Raw genomic sequence first — 19107 nt, forward strand, 5'->3', positions numbered from 1 at the left:
TCCTAACTCAGTTTAGGCAAAAATTAAAAAATAAAACCCAAGAAAACACCCCAAACCAAACCCATCACCAGCTTAGCTTTAAAGTTTTAATTAGTGGTTTGAGCTAACACAGATAAAACTACCTGAAGTAAACCTGGGTGTACTTACCCAACAGACTGCCTGCAAAATAGGCAGCATTGCAAAACCCAGGAGAAAATAGCTAACCGTGGATACAGATGTTTAATTCAATAATGTTTATCTACTGAAAATATTTTCAAAACTGCTATCTTTTCTTAAGCTCAAAGAGCCACCCCAACACAAGAGGAAAAGAGCTGTCCATATTTAATCAGCTCTCTAAATTCATTTCACCCTCATAAACTTTTACTGCAAAAGATGATATCAGACACACTTTAAGTAAGAAACCCATGACTCAATTATTTTCTTTTACTGAACTGTGGTATTCCAATTGAAATGAGTCAGTGGTGCATGACAGAATCTACTTATTCCAACAGGATACTCAATAAAAATCCTACTAATGCACCTTTCGTTTAACATATCATTACTGACAGAGAAAACCCATGATATGCAGCCCTGACATCGCCCAGGAGTTTTTGCTCTTAGGGCAAAGAAGATATTCCAGAATAAGAGGGGGAAAAAAGGGGAGGATTCAAAGAACAGTGTCGTTCCAAAATAATTCGGACAAATGGTTTGATACTAGCATTCCCACAATATCTCATAAAATGCTGCCATTTCAAAGCAAAGCAAGCTTCCTGACAGGGAACATAGCCTCCGACTCTCAAGATTTCTTGGGATTTGGGAGGGGAAAAAAAAAAAAAAAAAAAAGTGAAACAAATAACCTAACTTCATCGGAGTCGTAGTTCCTTGTTCCCAGGGGTGTGCACAAGGCAACCAAATCCCTCAACTGACAGCTGTGGACGACCAGCAGCCTGGTTTACAGCCTGCCTAAACCTCTGCAAGGAAATGTTTAGCAGCCTTCTAATGAGAGCAGTAGTTAAGACAAGTCCGTTTCAATAAATGATATTTTTTACTTACCGGCAGATGTAATTTAATATTGAAACAGAGCCTCACAGGAACCACTGCTGAATATCAAACAATAACACTTTTGTGGTTGTTTTTTTGAAAACATTTTGAAGGTTTTCACCATGATTTCAGGAAAAGTTCTGACCAGGTTTTACCAGTAATCTTTATCACTTACTGTGACTGCCCACTATTGGATATTTCCCCTCTTTCCATATTCAATGATATCTTTCTCAATAACCTCACAGACCTGACCAAACCCTCGTACTTCACACCAAGGCTTTTGCATATGCCACGCATCACTTGACACAAAATGCAAGCATCTCTCTTCCAGTACATCTCAACAACCATCAGTCTATCCGCCTTCCCACACCCTCAACAGCCAGGTGCAGTTTTGTAAACCTTGAAAAGATTAGAAAGCATTTAAAACTCAAAAGAAAAATATATGGATCGCTTTATAAAAACAAAGGGCTGACTGTGAATGTCGGGAAGGATAAAAGGATGAGGAAAAAGTTTCAGTAAGCTCGCATCTGTCAAGAAGATAGACTTCACATGCCTCAGTGTTTTCTTTATCACCTAAATAAATTGAACCATCAACTGGAAAAAGGTCACACAGCAGACAGCACTGTATGATTTTAAAGCTGTTAGATTTCCCCTTCTCCATTAGAGCTTGACAATAATGTCAGTCTAAGGGCAAATAAAGAAAGTGAGAGTTGGAGAGACTTATTACAGATGCACGGAGATGGGCTTGTTTGGTTGTGGAGGTTTTTTTGGTTTAAGAGTTCATATAAGTCATTGTGTACCTTGGTGATCAAAAAGACAACTGCTCACATCCATAGCCCATGGCTCCTCCACTTTTTGCTACAGAAGCAGGTAGGCAGCACTCAGAAGTTTTTCTTTTTCTAGGCATCTGATTTAGCAAGTCAAGTTGAGCTGGATGCTTCCAAGTAAATGCTAAAGGATAGTGAGTACTGCAGAAGCCAAAATACAACCTGCCAGATTACAGAAAACTAAGGATAACGCACCAACAAGTACAATTCAACCTGATCACTACTGTAACTCTATTTCTGGATTTCAAAGGAGGTCGCGGGGTGGACAACAACGCAAGTAATTCAATTCAATCACGAGGAAAGAACTACCTGCGACCAATACTTTATAGGTAAGAACTTCAACTGAGCGACTGCGAAAGTTCATGCTAAAAATAACACGTGTTGGCAACTATCAGAAACGATCTGGACATTTTTCAATTAGAAGAAAAATGTCAGACACAAACAGTTGTGTCTCGTCTACACTGAAAAACTCAGCAAAAACAAAGAGACACTACAGCAGGATGCCAGCCCACCGTGGGAAGACAGCCTTGCACCAGTTTCAGGCAAAACATTGTTTGGTTTCCACAGTTATAGCAAAAATGGCTTTGTTTTGAGACAAGTACCATGTTGCAGCTAAGTAGCTCACCAACGTTCTGTCTTGATGAGGAAAGAAAAATCAATTCCATAAAATGAGCATTTATCACATTTGTGACCAGCCAAGACACAAGCGCCACTCAGTTACAGTTGGGTTACAGTCTGTGGGCACTGGAGGAACAAGGTGCTTGTTTGGACAACTCTCAAGCTGTGCACCCCTTAAGCTTGGCATACCTCGAGTTGTGTCACTCGAACCCCACAAATAAAACAATTTCAGTCAGTTTTTTGGTGGTGTGCTCTCTTTAAAAAGCACAAACTTGTTGCATCAGTGGGACACGAAATATATATGACCAGGCCATACCAATAAAATCCATTTTGAACACAAGCATTTGTTTACACAGCACTTTCACCTTTTTTAATTAAAACAATCCAAGCACAGGCATATGCAAACATTTAACCACACTACATTTCAGAGATGTTTCCTTAAAAGCCATTCAGCAAGATCCAGAACGCTGCATATAGCCTTGAGTTTACATTTACATTCCCTTGAGTTCGATTTCTTTTTTCCCAAATTAGTTGGCCATGAATACGTATTACTTGACATGACCTCAAAATTAACTGAGCATTTAGACAGTCCACATAACGTTTTAAAAACACAGTCCATTTTTCTCCAAGTTTAAATGACGTATTTTCCATTTGACACCACCAGTTTATGTAAACAACACAGCTGTGCCTAAAGCACAACCCCTAAACATGGATCACCCCCAACTGATCAACCCTCATCACTCCGTGGGTTGGTTGCTGCTCTATAAACTATTTAGCTGACATTAATCCTTCCCTACAGCACCTGTGTAAGTGCTGAGTCTATGAAAACAGGATCATATTGGAGTGATTATTTTTCAATAACATGGGGGTTGAGCCTAACTGTTTCAGTGAAAATACTGGAGCTTACTGCACCCAGAGAGCTGTACACTGTTGACAGTTCCTACCTGGTTTAATTGTCAGCGCACTGTATCAACATCTGCTTAAATAGGAACAGCTAAATATTTTAGTACTAACTACTTCGCAAAAACATCCATCCACAGACTTGTCTATTATGGTCATTTATTCATCTTATATCCAGATAAAATTTTCTATCTTCTGTTAACTGCATCAGAGAGATGATGCTTCTTTATCCTGTAGCCTCAGACACACGGGGAACGCCTGCAGAAAGGCAGAGTTCCAATGGCGCTAACACCCATCAGGTTTGCTGCACTAGACCACAATGAATTAAGGTCTGAATAATACACTGAGGACCTGTGCTGTAGCAATTAAAAGTTGCAGCTTCCCGTAAAGTTTTTCCACACTTTACTTCTCTCACCATCGATTCAATCCCTAACAAAGCCTACCCAGGACTAGCAACTGTAGAAACACTAGTGAAGGCTGGGAACAGGGCTGGGCTGTTTTAAAACTTGTGTTACTCACTCTGCTAGTTCCCTAAACCAAAACATCCCCCATGCAAGAATTCGTAAAGGCTAATTCAGAAAAATATTATTTCCATACAAGCCATTACATAGCTCAGGGTTTCAGTTACAGATTTTTATGAGCCTTTTTAGGCAGCTAACCTTCAACATCTTGTCTCCCAAGAGGTGCTTCAGAAACAAAGCACAGTAGCCCTCCTTCTCCTGGCCACACCAAGGACCCTCACGATTTAACAAACAGCTCGTAGATCAATCGCAGCCCCGTACTCACAACAGTTTTACAACAGTGCAAGAACTGTTCAAGGTCTATACCTACACTGGACCAAAACCAGAAAACCAAAACTCCACAAGAAATGACGGATCTATAGCGCTCTCCTCCTGAGCAATCTACATTTGAAAATGAAATGGCATCTGCTTCTTCTCACGTTAAACGCCAACCAGATTTGCAGCAGTCTCTTTGGAAAGGCTTACATTTGTGAACAGACGTTTTCTGTTGTGAGTTTGAAACAAAACACGGTGATTATCTAACAAGCATGAACCTGCACCCCATAACACATGTGCCAGCACAAAGATCAAAATCAACCAGTACGAGCTGGCTTTTCAGAATCAATGTTAGCAATTCAATCAATTTTCTTTTCCGTTCAGCACTCAAACCAGACTTCATCCATGTCTGCCACAGCCCAGTGGACTCCTTCGACACTCTAAGGCAGGCACACCTCGGAATGGAAGTCTCCTACACACACAGTCCAGAGAAGCACCTTGATACGACCCCAGCCCAGGTACATTGACACCAAGACATACAGCAGCTCTCCACCAAGGGGAAAGCGGGCAAATCCCAGGCTGTGCCCCAGCTTCTCATTTTCCATTTTGACTAATCAATACATGAATAAATCTGGTGGCACTCTCAAGATATTTCAAATGTGCAAACTGTATTTTTTTTTTTTTTGTTGCTGTCAAGCTGCACAATTGCCCTGAGGCATCTGCTGTTGTTATTTCTGCTATGATGGTAATATTCAAGTGCTATTAATGAAAGCTCACAGTCTATTGAAAATTAGAGGAGAAAAATCACCTCTGAGCATATTGGGTGTGGACTGACAGCTTCTTTTTGAACTGTGGGGACATGCGGAAGATGAAGGCTAACAAGGAAAACAATCTTGACTTTAATTAATTCAGACTTTTGCAGATACTTATCAGATATAGTTTCAAGAAACTATTTCCCTTTCCATATGTGCATGACTGCTTATTAAAGAAATTCCGAGCATATGATGATAAAACGCAATCCAACCTTAATTTCTTAACTATATTTAACAGTGCCATCATTCTTAATAAGCCAGTATGCTCTACTAAAATAGATTTGCAATTTTTGACTGACAGATAGCTATGGATGGCCTAAGATTTTTCTTGTCTGACCACAAACTCAGTAGAAATTCCTCTTCTGCCAGTGTTCTGATAACTATATTCAATTCAAAGTCTCTGACTTAATGAGATGTAAGAATCAAGCCAGTATCAAGCATCTCAGTGAGCTAGCAACTTTTATTGCCATCATTGCGCTTTAGCACTTAAAGTTGAAATACTTCTTTTACAGAAAACCTAGAACTCTTCTTGTTGTAACAATAACCTTCCAAACCTGCATGAACACTATGGCAGGGTGAAGGTACACGAGTCAGAAGACAGCCTGCAACAAATCTAAGAAGAGAAGAAAACGTTGGTTTTCATTTTAAGGGAATACTCATTCCAACTGATATTTCAAATGTCAAACTGGTATTAACTGCATCAAGCACTGATCAAAATACACAAGACAGAGATTGCTGAGAAAATTATCACAAGCATCTAAATTGGCTGTCATCACTAGGTGGAGTTTGAGAAAGCACAAGCTTTTAGCGTCTCCCTATGTACTCTTCTCGTGAGGCTTCGTATTTTCGATTGCCCTGATAAAAAAAAGACAAAACTATCTATAAAGCAGAGAAAAAAGCTAGCTAAGAAATTGCACTCGCCCTACAGCCTGCTGGCATGTCACCACTCGTTAATTTAGGGCACCGGGGGATCGCTGGCTGGCTCTGTGCATGCACAGGGCATAGCTTTCAGTAACAACTTTGTACCTGATTTGCAAGTGATGGGCTGAATGCTACGAGAAGTTTATAGAGTATATCAAATCTTTATAAGACAGAAACCTCTGTGACTGTCTCCCTCCTGTAGTCCACGATTTCACCAAAATCTAGTTTAAGGAGTTTCTAAGGAGGAAGCTAACTGACACAATATGAAAAAAGCAAAAACAATTACACAAAAAAAGTTCTTAGAGACAAGTTTAGATGTAGGTGATTCCATTAGGCAAAGGGGTGGATGAGGTAACTTCTCACCATCTCTTTCAGGCCTGTCTCCTGTGCTTTCAAAAAGACTTAGGGAGTTTTTTTTAAAAAAAGGCAAAAAGAAAAAGTTAATGGAAGTAACAAAACACCACCTCGGCATCCTCTGAAAATGAACATAGCCCGTAGGGTTCCTGACAAGCAGGTTCTCCTGAGCCTCGACACAATTTAAGACATTATTGCTCCAATGCTTTATTTTGCTCCCCTCTCAGAAATTACAGCTCCTTCTAACGGGGTTAACAGAAGGGAACGCGTGCCTGCTCTCCAGCTGCTCCAGTTCACAGCCTGGTATATTCATACAAGCTACCAGTGACAGTTAGCTCATGCTAATATGCTACACAATAAGCGTGATTAACTGAGGTACTGACACATTCCCTCCTGCCACGCTGTTACAGGGGCAGTAACATCCAGCAAACAGCTAGGCAGAAAGGCTGTAACGCACTGCAGAAAGATTTTCCAGAAGACATTGGTCAGACCCTTTGTAACAAGAAGGGTCTGTAACAAGAAGGCTGCACATTTCAGCTGCTCACAGAAGTTAGAAAAACCTTATTCTGGTGGCAAGAATACATCTAAAGAAAACAAAATACTGAATTCTAACAGAACTTTCCTTAAAATAAAGACACACAATACAAAAAATATTAGACAATACCTAAACCTACAAAATGAGAAAAAAATGATATAACAAGAAACTCTAAGCTCTGAGGTTTTCTAAAAGAATTATTAATTTTGTCTCCCGTGCCACAAAAAATATCCTATATGCTAATGTATGCAATGTATAAGTATTTACATATTTTTTTTTAAATTTAAAAAAAAAAAAATCAAAGAACCATTTTCCAAGTTGGAACAATTCTGCGTGACTGAATTCTTCTCCTTTTTCACAAAGGTATGGATTTTTGAAATACCAAGCCTTGCCAGACCAAAACTAATTGTGAAAATGTCAAAGCAGCATATGAAGCTTTCCACTCCGCAAAATATCTATATGCCACCTGTAGAGCAGTTATCTGTACGTGAATTCCCTGTCACTTCCGATACCCAAAACTACTCACTCACTAAGTGTAAGCGTAGCAGCAAACCACGGCTCCAGTCCCACTTCAACACAAGGGAGGCACCTTCTTGCCTCAACACGAGCGTTCATCGGCAGGACAGGGGGGTCTGCACAGAGCCTGGACTCATCAGACCCGAACGACCCCCACCCCCCACTAGCCCATCTCCCAGGCCGCAGGCTTTCAACACTCCTCCTTTGCAGAGCCATAAAGTCTAGAGTGTTATTTTTCAGGGTATGTATTGGGTGGTAAGCACGCGCTGTGAAGGCAGCCCTTCCTGTTCACACTCCGGTACTTTTTATTTCCAACTTCCTGCAACTATTCACACTTCCTAATAACAGTTTGCGGTGGACTTGTATTCAGCGAACTTCACACAGACTTAAACCCCAGCAATAACAACCAGCTTGTACTTCCCTGACAAGCCGACATTTACAGGTAACGATGTAGTGGACCGTGAGTAAGTCCCTGGTTTAGAAGTACTGACTTCTGCTGTGCTTTCCGAACCGCCTCCAAGGGTATTACCAAATCTGAAACCTAAAAATGCATAGGGTGGTTTTTTTTTTCTTCTCGCTGTTGGTTTTGTTTTCTGGGTTGTTTGTGGGGGTTTTGTTTGTTTGTTTGGGGGATTTCCTTGTTTGTTTGTTTAAACAACAGGGCTAGTTTCTATTTTTGTATAAATCCATATCAGCTTATTGATCTAAGGGTTGCCAACAGTAAAACCAAAGCAGAATTAGGGCAACAGTTTGTTATTTTAAGAGTTTCGATGGTTTAAAAAGAACACAAAGGGTTTCTGAAAACAATTCCAAAGGCCTAAATGTATTTGCTAGGTTGTGAAGACCACCCAATTCAAGCGCATCAAAAGCATAATCTAACAGACTATGCAGACAAGTGCTGAGGGTCCTAGACGAGCAAGCCACTTAAAAAAGCAACAACTCTGAAAACCTGTTAGCTGCACACCTGGGTTTTGGTTTTCTTTCCACAGCCAGACGGCTGACTTGAGATCAGGCATGCTGCATTCGCCCTGCCAGCGATAAGACACTGTCCACTGATAAGAAGATAAGGATTACACTCTGCTACTCCAAATGCTTCAAGGTGCGTTTTTGTGCGCCGTTGGTTTTGAGTAAGAATTTAAACAAGATCTTGAGATCAACAAGACCGTGTGTGCAAGCTCTTCATTGAAATCCGAGTCTACCTAGGATCTTGCTCTTTTTATTTCTTCTTTGCCCATATTTCCACCGCTGTCCTAATCAGAGTTCCTACTTAAGGCCGAGAAACCACCAGACAAAGCACTACTCAAAACCCTGCGGAAACAAAAACGTCTTTGGTGTGAGCTGTAACTAAAGCCTTGCACCAACCTGATTTCCAGCCCCACTTAAAATGTCCTTCACTCAAGTGCACTAGTCCTTCTCCCTCTAAATGGCTGGCATCGAAACGCTTGCAAGATAAAGCTCGGGCGAGCGTGAGCCAGCAGTCGCTACCAAGACAGCAGGACCAACCAGTGTGGATGCAGCTCTAGCATTACTTACAGGGTACTAATCCTTCAGGAATTTCCCACAATTCCTCCCCTCGTGCAAAAAGAAAGACCAGGTTTCTGTCTTTTATGCCACAAAGGCATAATCGCAAAGCTTATCTTGCTGTAGTACAGAGGAGGACAGGATGTGCTCTCAGGCATCCCGGTCCAGAACTCAAGCGAGGGTACAGCCTGCGGGGACACGGAAACCTGAAGTTTATTTACAGGATGGCTGCTCGTATTTGAGACAGGCACGCTCAGGAGAATTATCTTGAGTAGCGAAGATCTGGGTTGTGCCCAACGAAGCTGTGTCCCAAAGAGTTTATCACCTAAATCAGAGTATTTTCAACACTGCTTTTGAGCACGTGTATTTTGAATAGACTAGAACGAAGGCACTCTGGTTTTTTATTAAATGGGTTAATTTATCTTCACCCAAATGTTTGCTTTCCTGCAGAGTTATTTAACTGTCTGACTTCCAGGTGAATGCACAGCGAACAAAGGACTGCTCCACTTTCACTTATCTAAATTCTGCCAGATCAATAAACACCCAAGCAGGGGATACAATCTTTACAACTGACAATTAAAGAGTCCAGCCTAACGAAGACAGCAACAGCCGAATAGACAGACTGTACCAAAACAAAACTACACCGCAGCGCTCTGTTATCTACAACTCCCTTGCTTTCAGTTTCTTTGAGCTCGGCCTCTATCCACATTTGTAGATAACACATTAAAGTCGGAGATGGATACACACAAAAATAACCCTGCCAGCCAGAGCTAAGGAGCGGTGCAAAGTCAACGCTTAGCGGAGGCTTGACGGCACGTACCCACACCGAATCCGCTTCCCACCACGAGCAATCAACCAACCCCTCACAGCACATCGCCCGAAGCAGACCAAAGCCACGCCAGCTCGCAGGTACCCCAGAAATGAGCCTGTCTCACCCCTTTGTTTGGGGGAAAACACTGACCTCATCCTGCTAGGGGAGCCGCGGGACCGCCAGGAACAGCCCCACGCACAAGTGTCGAACGCAGCAACCCAGAGATAACACGACTGTTACTCACCTGAATACCAGATCCCCGGACGAGAAACACGCCACTCCTAATTAAAGAGCAGAGCCTGGCACACGCCAGAATGACTTGGCCTCCAGGAGCACCAAGCTGCACACTACGACAGCTACCCAGGACACGAGCAAAGGGGGTTTTTAGGCTGCTCTTCTGCTAGCAAACAGCGCCAAAGGCGTGAGACAGCATCGCTAATTCTGGGGTGGGGTTTTTTTTTTTCAGATTTTCTTTTGTTGTACATCTAGAGCAAATATAAAGGCTTCCCGACAGGCTCTAGAGCTGCAGTTCACAGTACCTAAAAAAACTCACGCAAATACCACCGAGAGTTTAGAAATCGACACCAATACAGAAGTTGGAACATTTCCTAACAAATACAAACAAAACTTTCCAAGACAGAGATCCCCAGCACCAGATTGTCTGTCCCCAGGGAACAGCGAAGTATGCAGATAATTAAGCTTACTTGAGTTTACAACTTGTAACTTGCGTGTCATTTTATGGAACAAACTATATTTAAGGGGGAAAAAAAAAAAAAGGAAGAAAATATTTACATTTTGAAAACACACAACTTGTTCACATGGAACGACCACCAAATAAGCTCCCATATGTTATCAGAAGGAGGTTTACAGCACGATGCGACCTAGCGTATAAATCCAAGACTTCCGAAGCGTGGCTCACGCCCCCCTGTCAGCACTCTGCAGCCCCCAAACCCATCCTTCACTTACGGTTATTCAGCTTCTCTGCGATGCTTTTCCCTGAAGTATTTTTAGCATCCATCTGAAAATACATGTTTTGCCCTCTGGAAAGAAGCTAATTGCACCACCACCTTTGTTCCATGCTGTCCCATTTTCGTCCTCTGCTCTTTTCAGCTACTGGGTCCCGATCTTCCTCCCGCTCCTCCCATTTCTTGAACTCTTTCTTCCACTGTTTCTAATCTTTGATATCCTTGTTTCCACGGCCATGCTTAGCCACGTTACCACTTTCGTTCTTCCTCTGCCTCGCGTACTTCACAATCTCTCTACCTCATCTCCTCGCCACCTGGGTTTTTCCCCTCTCTCACTTTGGACGATTGCTGCTGTCACTGGTGTCACTCCACCTCTAAGGGCAGGTCCAGTACCCTCTTCTACGCCTACAGCAGCAGTCAGCCCTAGCAGCCACCTTCATGCCCGTCTCGCCTATAAAGCTGCCAAACTTTAACTGTCGACACCACCAGAAATAAAGGAACCTACGAGGCCGTGACTTGCCAGCTCCCGAAAGATCACAACAGGATCCTTCACGATGGACATAAAACCTAGAAGCCCTCGTTCTGCCACCGGCTCGGTATTCTGAACGGCCTGAAGGAAGGGGATGGCAAACAGCCTGTGACCCCTGTAGCTGGCGTACGGGTTGTATGGCTCTGTGCCCCTGCACCTCTTCCAGCTCTTTTTATTCTGTGTATCATAGCGCGAACGCGGGGAAGAAATCCGTCACCAACTTTACGACAAAGCAAACTAAAAGAATACAGACCACGCTCTGAGCCTGCCCTTGGCACTGTGGGTGGGGGCATCAACACAGGCGAGAGATACGGGTAGTTTGTAGGACATTTTTTTCCTGTATACAGACAACACCCTGAAGTGATAAGGGTAGACAGTTCAGCACACGTATTTTATTCACAAAGAACAGCCTCAAACTTTTAAGGAGGACAGGGAACACCTGACCTATTTCCATCCATCCCACATCCCTCACTAGCCCATCCTCACCAAGCCAACGCTCACTCTCAGGCCCCCCCGCTACCCCTACTGCCAAAGGAGGGCCGAGTGTCATCGCCACAACTTCCAACCCGAACCACTTCTCCCAAGCCAAGCCCGCACAGCACAAGCTCCAGGTCGCATACCCTTGGGACAAGGCAGCGAAACGGTATTTTTTGCTTAGGGAAGACACATTCCGGCAACGAGCCTTCACTGAGGCACCGTCTCCAGCGATGGAGGCGACACGCACCAACAGAGGGGTCCCACGCGAGCGGTGTAAGAAAAGGCGGGAAGAGGACAAGCACTTCTCGTGATTTTCGTCTAACGTTTCCTACGGGGGATCTATGTGCACAACACGCCCATAGCTTGCCTGGGGGCAACCCCTCCGACGCCCGTCCTGACCAGTGTCCCCACTCGAGCCACCCCAGCAACACGCCAGGCGCACGCCGGTGGGGTTTCGGACCTCGGGGCCCACCACACAGCAATGGTGCCCGTCTCCTCACGACGCCTCCCTCCACCGGTGCCCGAGGAGCTCCCCCAGGACTCCCCAGGGGGTGCAGGACCGGGGTTGTCGCCCCGGGCGGCAGGACGTGAAGAGCCCAACACCCCAAAGCGCCGTCGCCGCCGCCACGCCTGAGGTGACCCACGAGCGGGCCGCGGGGGGGAAGGGGCCACCAGCCCGGCGCGACGGCGCGCAGGGAGACCCCCGCCAAGGGGGCCGGGGCAGCGGGGCGCAGCGATGACAGCCCGCCCTGCCCTCGCCAGGGCCGGAGCTGCGATGGCGGCTACCGGGGCCGGCCCCCCCCCCGCCCCACACACACACACCCCCCCCGCCCCGGGGGCCGCCGGTGCCCCGGTGCATCACGGTCGGCACGACCCGCGCGGGGGAGGGGGAGTCGCTCATCCCCCGCCCCGCCCCCCTTCTTCTTCTTCCCCCCCCCCCTCCCCCCCCCCCCCCGCGCAGGCGGGACCCGCCGGCCCGCGCCGGCTGGGGCCGGTTCCAGCCGGTGCCGCGCGGGCGGGCGGCGGGTCTCCGTGCGCGCGTGCCGCACGCTGCCCGCTGACGTCAGGCGCGTGTTGGCGCGCGGGCGGGCGGGCGGCGGCGGGGAGCTCTCGCTACGTACGTGTAGTGCTGCGGCTTCTCGGGCTGCGCCTGCAGCGCGCTGGCGGCGCTCGCCGGCCCGGCCGCGGCGGGGCCGCTCGCCACCGGGCCCTTGGACATGCCTCCTGCCTTCCGCTCCCGCCGCCGCCGCTACCGCCGAGGAGACCTTTATTATTCACTCTGCGCGGTCCGCACGGAGGGCGCCGCGCGCAGGCGCCGCCGCCGCCATTGCCGCCCCGGTGCGCGGGGCGGGGTGGGACTTGTAGTCCCGCCGCGCGCGCGCCCTCCGCCAACCCGGGACGCGGCGGGCGGAGGCTTCCGGCCGGCGGGACTACAACTCCCAGAGGCGCCCCGCGGCGGCGCGGGCCGCACTTCCTGTCGCGCGCGCGGGGCGACGGGATTTGTAGTCCATGGGGAGGGGCGGCGCTCCAGGGCGCCCTCCGGCGGCGGGGCGGAATCGCGCCCGCTGCCAGGCCCCATCGCCGGGGCCGGCCCTAAGGAAGGGCCCGAGGCTGGGGAAGGGCCCCGAGCCCCGGGGAACGGCACGGCCCGTTCCTCCAGGCAGGCAGGGCAGGGCGCGGGGGAGGCTGGAGCGGGAGGCCTGTGAGAGGCGGGGGAGTTATTTGTGGCAGGCAGCCTCACTTCCTTCCTTCCCCCCGCCTCGGGGACTGAACGTGGCCGCGGGAGCACGGCGTCCCGGCCAAAGGGTTATTTTAGTGTTGGCATCTCTCATCGCTCCACGGCCTTCCCCACCCACGGGACAACGCCGTCCAGGAAGCGCCTGGGAATAGCACTGCAGTCCTGAGGAGGAGGAGGAAGGCCCAGAGGAGAACCTACCTCCGAGTAGGTGACACCAAAGGCCCCTGGATGCTGGGTCATCAGAAGATCGCACGGACGCCCTGTCCTCCCCAAGGAGAAAATCCCCACCCCCCCCCCCCCAAAGGAGCCGTGTCCAAGGAAGCGGCTGAATTCCCATGCGAAGAGCTTCCTCCGTAAATTAACTTCTCTCCCAGGGGAGGAAATGATACGAGTTTCTTTTAATAGGACTTTGATCTCTTGGGCTCTGCACAGAACCACTTCCCTCGCTGGGATCCTCCAGCTGTTTGGTAGAGGGCAGCAGGGATTTATAAGGCAAACACCTTTTTTTAACCCCGCCAGCACGCGCGGGGTGAACGATGTTAATAATAAACTTTCAGGCGTGGTCTGCGCGCTGCCTGTGCAGCTGTTTTGGGGAGGGAAATAACTTTTTAAATTCTCATTTACACCGATTCAGCATCTACAGGCTTTTCCTGGGGTAATTTAATAGCTTATTCCCCTGCGTTTGCAGGGAGAAGTCATAGGATATCAATACCTTCTTATTCATCTAACAACCCTCCACGGGAGGCTGGAGTGCTGTAATTACGCAGCTCTTGGTCAAGTAGGACGACTTTTCGTCAGTCAATACGTGTGGAGGTATTGCAGTTAACATCTACGTACACACCCCCACACACCGAACACGAAATCAGTCAGTGATGATCCGGCACAAAAAAACCCTTCAATTATCGACGAATCACACTGAAAACACCATCAACGTGCACTTCGTGCGCGGGGATTTGGAAACCACGGGCTCGAATCCTTGTACGCTGATGTTTACTCCACAATTTGGTACTGACACCGTTCCTCTTCCTGTTCTCTCTTGTTTCACCACCGGGACACCTTGACACGCAGCAGAGGAACGTTGGGGACACGCCAGGCATGTGCCCAGGGCACGTTTACTTCCATCTTTGCCCGGGTCCTTGTTTAACGTGTGCTCGGTTGCGCTCTCCAGCTTTGGCGTGTCTTTCCCTCAGCCTGTTCCACCCAAGAGGAGATGCACAGCTTTCCTCCAGCCTTAAAGAGAGCAAAAAACCAAAACAGTCTCTAAAATGAGAAGTGTAAGCAGCCGTTGTTACGAAAACATGGGAAAGGAGATGTCTCAGGAGCCTCTCAACTCCTGGTGGCAAACACGATGCACTGGGCTCCCAGTGTTAGTGACAGTGGAGCACACCCTTAAAAAGAACAAATTCAAAGTATACACCGTTATCAGAACAGGTTTCTGATTTCTTCTTCCTAAGCGTGAACAACTCAGATGAAAGGTGAAAACTTCACTTCAGATTTTCCAAAACACGGACGATGCAAATGTTTTTTTATCGACACCTCCCAAGTCACTCCTCTGATATGCAGCTTTTTGCCTCTGATAAATAATCAACATTTGCCTTTACAAGACAGAAAATGAACCTGAAAAACGAGGACCAGAGGCAGGGGAGATGCGCAGGACACGGCAGCCCCGGCCCGGGCACACGTGACGGTCCTGCTGCCCCATATTGGCGCGCGTTTGCTTGACTTACCGGAGCAGGTGGAGGAGCAGGAGACACGTTCCCGACGGGCTGAGCTCCCGCCGCCCTGGGTGTCGGCCCGAGACACTTAGGCATTCGGGGAGGATGCAAAACCCCATGCAAAGCCTGCGTGCCTACAGCCGCGCTCCGGTTTGTGGAGCTCATGGATACCTTCAGGAGCGGCGGTTAAGCAGGCGTCCGCGTTCGCTGTCTATCCTGTGCGCTACAACTGCGGGGCATTTGGGACCTGTTCTGCCTGATCGTGGTACCCTTCCCACGGGGGCAAGGACATGCCTCCGCTCCCAGCGGTCGCCCCAACTGCGATGAAACACTAACATACAGCGAGGTGTAACTCAAAGCAGCAGCTTCCCCCCGAAAACAGTCTTTTTATTTAGTTGCTATTTATCTTCCCAGATGCTACCAACAGGGAACGTGCGTTCTGGCTTGCCGCTCCCCACGAAACTTGGCGGTTTGCTTTAGCCTTGAAGGCGACCCACGAAGCCAGCGGGATTTGGGGAAGGCAGGCACAGAGGGGCACAGCCTCAGCCCCTGCTTGCTCCCAGGGCAGGCGCACGGCCCGCGGTGGCCTTCCCCGGGCCAAGGGTCACACTCCCCGCGACTTTCGGGGCGGTGTCACAGAGCAGCTCCCGACCCCAGCCCGCTGACAACCGTTCCGAAACGACCAGAAACGCCGGAGCCGCTGCCAGAGCCCGTTCCCCTGCCAGGGGCTCCACTCGCCCCCACCGACACGCGTGAGCGCGGCCGGGGGGGGGGGGGGGGCGCCGCCGGGCGGGCACGCGGGCCCCCAGCGCACCGCCCCACACCGGCGGCTCCACGCCTTGCCCGAGGGCCGCCGCTCCCCGCGGCCTGCGAGCTGCGGCTCCCGGGGGAGGTGGAGGCGGAGGCGGCGGGTGGGGGGGAAACCGCCGCCCCCCCGGGCGGCCCCGCGGCCTGGCCCGGCCCTCGCCGCTCGCAGCCCCCCGCCGGGCGCCTCCGCAGCACACGCCGGGAAAGGCGCTTTGTGGCGGGGGCGGGGGAGCGGAGGGGGGGGGGGGGGGGGGGCGGGCCGGGAGGCGGCGGGGACCGCCGAGGGCCGGCCGGGGGGTGCCCGGGGGAGCCCGCCGCCCCGCCGCGCCCCGCCGCCGCTCGCCCCGCTCCTATTGACTTCCCATTGTGGAGCTTTGCAACAAAGGGTAGGATCCAAACCGTGCCCCGTTTCGTCCAATCAGCGCGCAGAGCACCCGCCCGTTTTCGATTGGCCCCTTCTCGCCTCACAATACCCAATCGAACGCCTACTTTAACAACCAATCAGCGGCCGGGTATGCGCCCAATCAGCGCCGAGGAACCGGAGCACGGCCTTTGTGTGTTGTGACGCGACGGCGCCGGCGGAGGTCCCGGCCAATGGTGCGGCGCGTTTCTCCGAGGCATTGTGAGGTCACCGCGCCGCGTGCCGCCCCCTCTATAAAAAGCGAGTCCCCGCGGCGGGGAGGGCGCAGTGAGGGGGTGGTCGGCTGCGGTGCGGCTCGGGGCAGCAGTAGCAGAGGCGCGGGCTTCGGTGCGCAGCGCTACCGGTTACCGGTGCTTCCTCGTTCTCCGAGCGGTAAGCGGCGGGCGCGTTCCGTGGCGGGCGGCGGCGGCTGCGCGGCCGTTGAGCGGCCTCGGGTCCTCGTAGAGCCCGGCGGGCAGACCGGGCCTTGCCTACGTGCCTTGAGTCACGGCCGGTTCCCATCCCCCCACCCCGCTCCGTGGGGCGGCCCGGGAGGAAGCAGGAGGCGGCGTGACTCAGTCGGCTTCCCCCGGGGAGGGGAGCGGCTGGGCCACGACGCGAAGCGGGGGCGGGGGGGGGGGGGAAGAACCGTGACTCCTCCTCCCCCTCCCGGGGGAGGCCGCTGGCCGCCTGCCCGCCTCAGTGGGGGGGTGGGGGGGGTGGGGCAGCTCGTCGACATCTGCCGCTTGTGGGACTCGAAGAGGTGGGACGGGGAAACGCCGGGTCGTCGTGGTGCCCTGGAGATGGGGAGAGCTGGGCCCCGTGTCACGCGTGCCTGTCTCCGTAGGTAAGTGAAGAAAAATGGCCCGTACAAAGCAGACCGCCCGCAAGTCCACCGGGGGGAAGGCTCCGCGCAAGCAGCTGGCCACCAAGGCGGCCCGGAAAAGCGCCCCCTCTACCGGCGGCGTCAAGAAGCCTCACCGCTACAGGTAAGGCTGCCGGCACGGCACGGCACAGCGCGGCCCGGCGCTGCCCCTGCCCCGGCTCACCCGCTCCCTCCTTCCTCCTCCAACCAGGCCGGGCACCGTCGCCCTCCGTGAGATCCGCCGCTACCAGAAGTCCACGGAGCTGCTGATCAGGAAGCTGCCCTTCCAGCGGCTGGTCAGGGAAATCGCCCAGGATTTCAAAACAGACTTGAGGTTCCAGAGTGCAGCCATCGGTGCGCTGCAGGTATTGCTAGCGGCCTGCTGGGCCCCGGCGGTCGCGGCACTGAGCGTGCTTCGCTGAGGGTTTCTAACGACATTTCTTCTTGTGCTCTTGAAACAGGAGGCCAGCGAAGCATATCTGGTGGGTCTGTTTGAAGATACAAACCTGTGCGCCATCCATGCTAAGAGAGTCACCATCATGCCCAAAGATATCCAGTTGGCTCGCAGGATACGGGGGGAGAGGGCTTAAGTGAAGGCTGTTTTTATGGTGTTTTGTAGTAAATTCTGTAAAATACTTTGGTTTTAATTTGTGACTTTTTTGTAAGAAATTGTTTATAATATGTTGCATTTGTACTTAAGTCATTCCATCTTTCACTCAGGATGAATGCTAAAAGTGACTGTTCACATAAACCTCAGTGATGTTGAGCCTTGTTGCTCAGGAGTGACAAGTTGCTAATATGCAGAAGGGATGGGTGATCTTTCTTGCTTCTCATGCATGTTTCTGTATGTTAATGACTTGTTGGGTAGCTAAACTTGTAAGGTACTAGAATTGATATAAATGTGTACAGGGTCCTTTTGCAATAAAACTGGTTATGACTTGATCCAAGTGTTTAACAATTGGGGCTGTTAGTCTGACCATACATCACTGTGATCAAATGTGGACTTTTTCAGAGGGTGAAACTACAAGTCTTAACCACAGTGTAACTTACAGTTTCCTAAAAACGTAAACCTGGCAGCTATAGAATACACTATGTGCATTTATAATAGCTATTTTATATATTGTAGTGTCAACATTTTTAAATTAAATGTTTTACATTCACATGTGGGGAGTCTTTGTCATTTGGTTTGTATGGGCTTGAAGAAGCTTCCTCCTCCTGACTTCAGCAGGTTAGCAGTAGATGCCTGTAATCCTGGACTGCTGCTGTGGCAACTTAATTTTGGCTGTCAACAGAATGGAGGACTTGCCCTGGCCACCCTTGGAGATTTTTTTGGAGGCTTTCTGTAGTTTGGGTCATTGCTCTGGGCTGGTGGGGCAGACGAGGAAGAGCCTGACTGCTGAGCCTAGGCTAGGCAGCAGCCTTTTGGGGGGACTTCCAGGGTTTTTAACTGCTCATCAGTGTTAGCTCTTGAGGTGCAACTTGAGAACTAAGCTTGTTTTTTCTCCTCCTTTCCAGTAAATGCAGGGGAGACTTGTTTTGGTGCTGTGACTTGGCTGCCTGAAGCAAACCCACCAGCTCGTTTCCTGAGCAGTGCTGGGGTGTGGGCTGTGTGGCTGCAGCCCACGAGTTTCTGTGGGACCTGGCCCTGTGACTCAGTCCCAGTTAATAACAGCAGCCAGCACCAGCAGCACAGGACTGTGTGTGAGTGGAAAAGCTGGTTACCCAGCTGGAGAGATGGGGGCTGCTGAGCATCTGGAATAGGCGTGGGCTGAGGCTCATTTCCCAGCTAAAGCTTTTTTTGATGAAACGGGATTAGATCTTGGGCCTTCACTTCAGAACAGATCTTTGGGCTCTGGGCTAAGACAGGTCTGGTTTTCTCTGCAGTGCCTCTGGGAACAGCCCTACCTCTTAGGTTGTGGCTGAGGAAAGCTGCTCAGACTACAGGTAATTAACATTTAAATTGAAGTGCGAGGCTGGCTCTTGGCTCTTAAAGAACAGGC

The 19107-nt window shown here is 50.0% G+C and overlaps 2 protein-coding genes across 3 annotated transcripts in view; one reads left to right on the plus strand and one right to left on the minus strand.

Annotated features, from left to right (window-relative positions):
- The window catches only part of UNK (unk zinc finger), a 44065-nt gene extending 31264 nt beyond the window's left edge, over window positions 1-12801 (minus strand). For both annotated transcript variants that reach the window (XM_086473442.1, XM_086473441.1), the window contains exon 1: window positions 12704-12801. In XM_086473442.1, the coding sequence (XP_086329568.1) occupies window positions 12704-12801 (98 nt within the window). The remainder of the gene's footprint in view (window positions 1-12703) is intronic.
- Window positions 12802-16547: 3746 nt separating this feature from the next.
- On the plus strand, window positions 16548-18269 carry H3-3B (H3.3 histone B). The gene is made up of 4 exons (XM_086473451.1): window positions 16548-16635; window positions 17090-17231; window positions 17319-17472; window positions 17569-18269. Exons 2-4 carry the CDS (start codon window positions 17104-17106, stop codon window positions 17695-17697), a joined length of 411 nt encoding a protein of 136 aa, XP_086329577.1. The 5' UTR covers window positions 16548-16635; window positions 17090-17103; the 3' UTR covers window positions 17698-18269.
- The last annotated feature ends 838 nt before the right edge of the window (window positions 18270-19107 follow it).

This window comes from Leptosomus discolor, chromosome 15 (assembly GCF_034619465.1).
Source record: "Leptosomus discolor isolate bLepDis1 chromosome 15, bLepDis1.hap2, whole genome shotgun sequence".
NCBI lineage: Eukaryota > Metazoa > Chordata > Aves > Leptosomiformes > Leptosomidae > Leptosomus > Leptosomus discolor.

Coding starts and splice junctions, on each gene's coding strand:
- H3-3B (XM_086473451.1), top strand. CDS start 17,104: ATGGCCCGTACAAAGCAGACCGCCCGCAAGTCCACCGGGGGGAAGGCT. Junction 17,232..17,318: donor AAGAAGCCTCACCGCTACAG/GTAAGGCTGCCG, acceptor TCCTCCAACCAG/GCCGGGCACCGTCGCCCTCC. Junction 17,473..17,568: donor CAGCCATCGGTGCGCTGCAG/GTATTGCTAGCG, acceptor CTCTTGAAACAG/GAGGCCAGCGAAGCATATCT.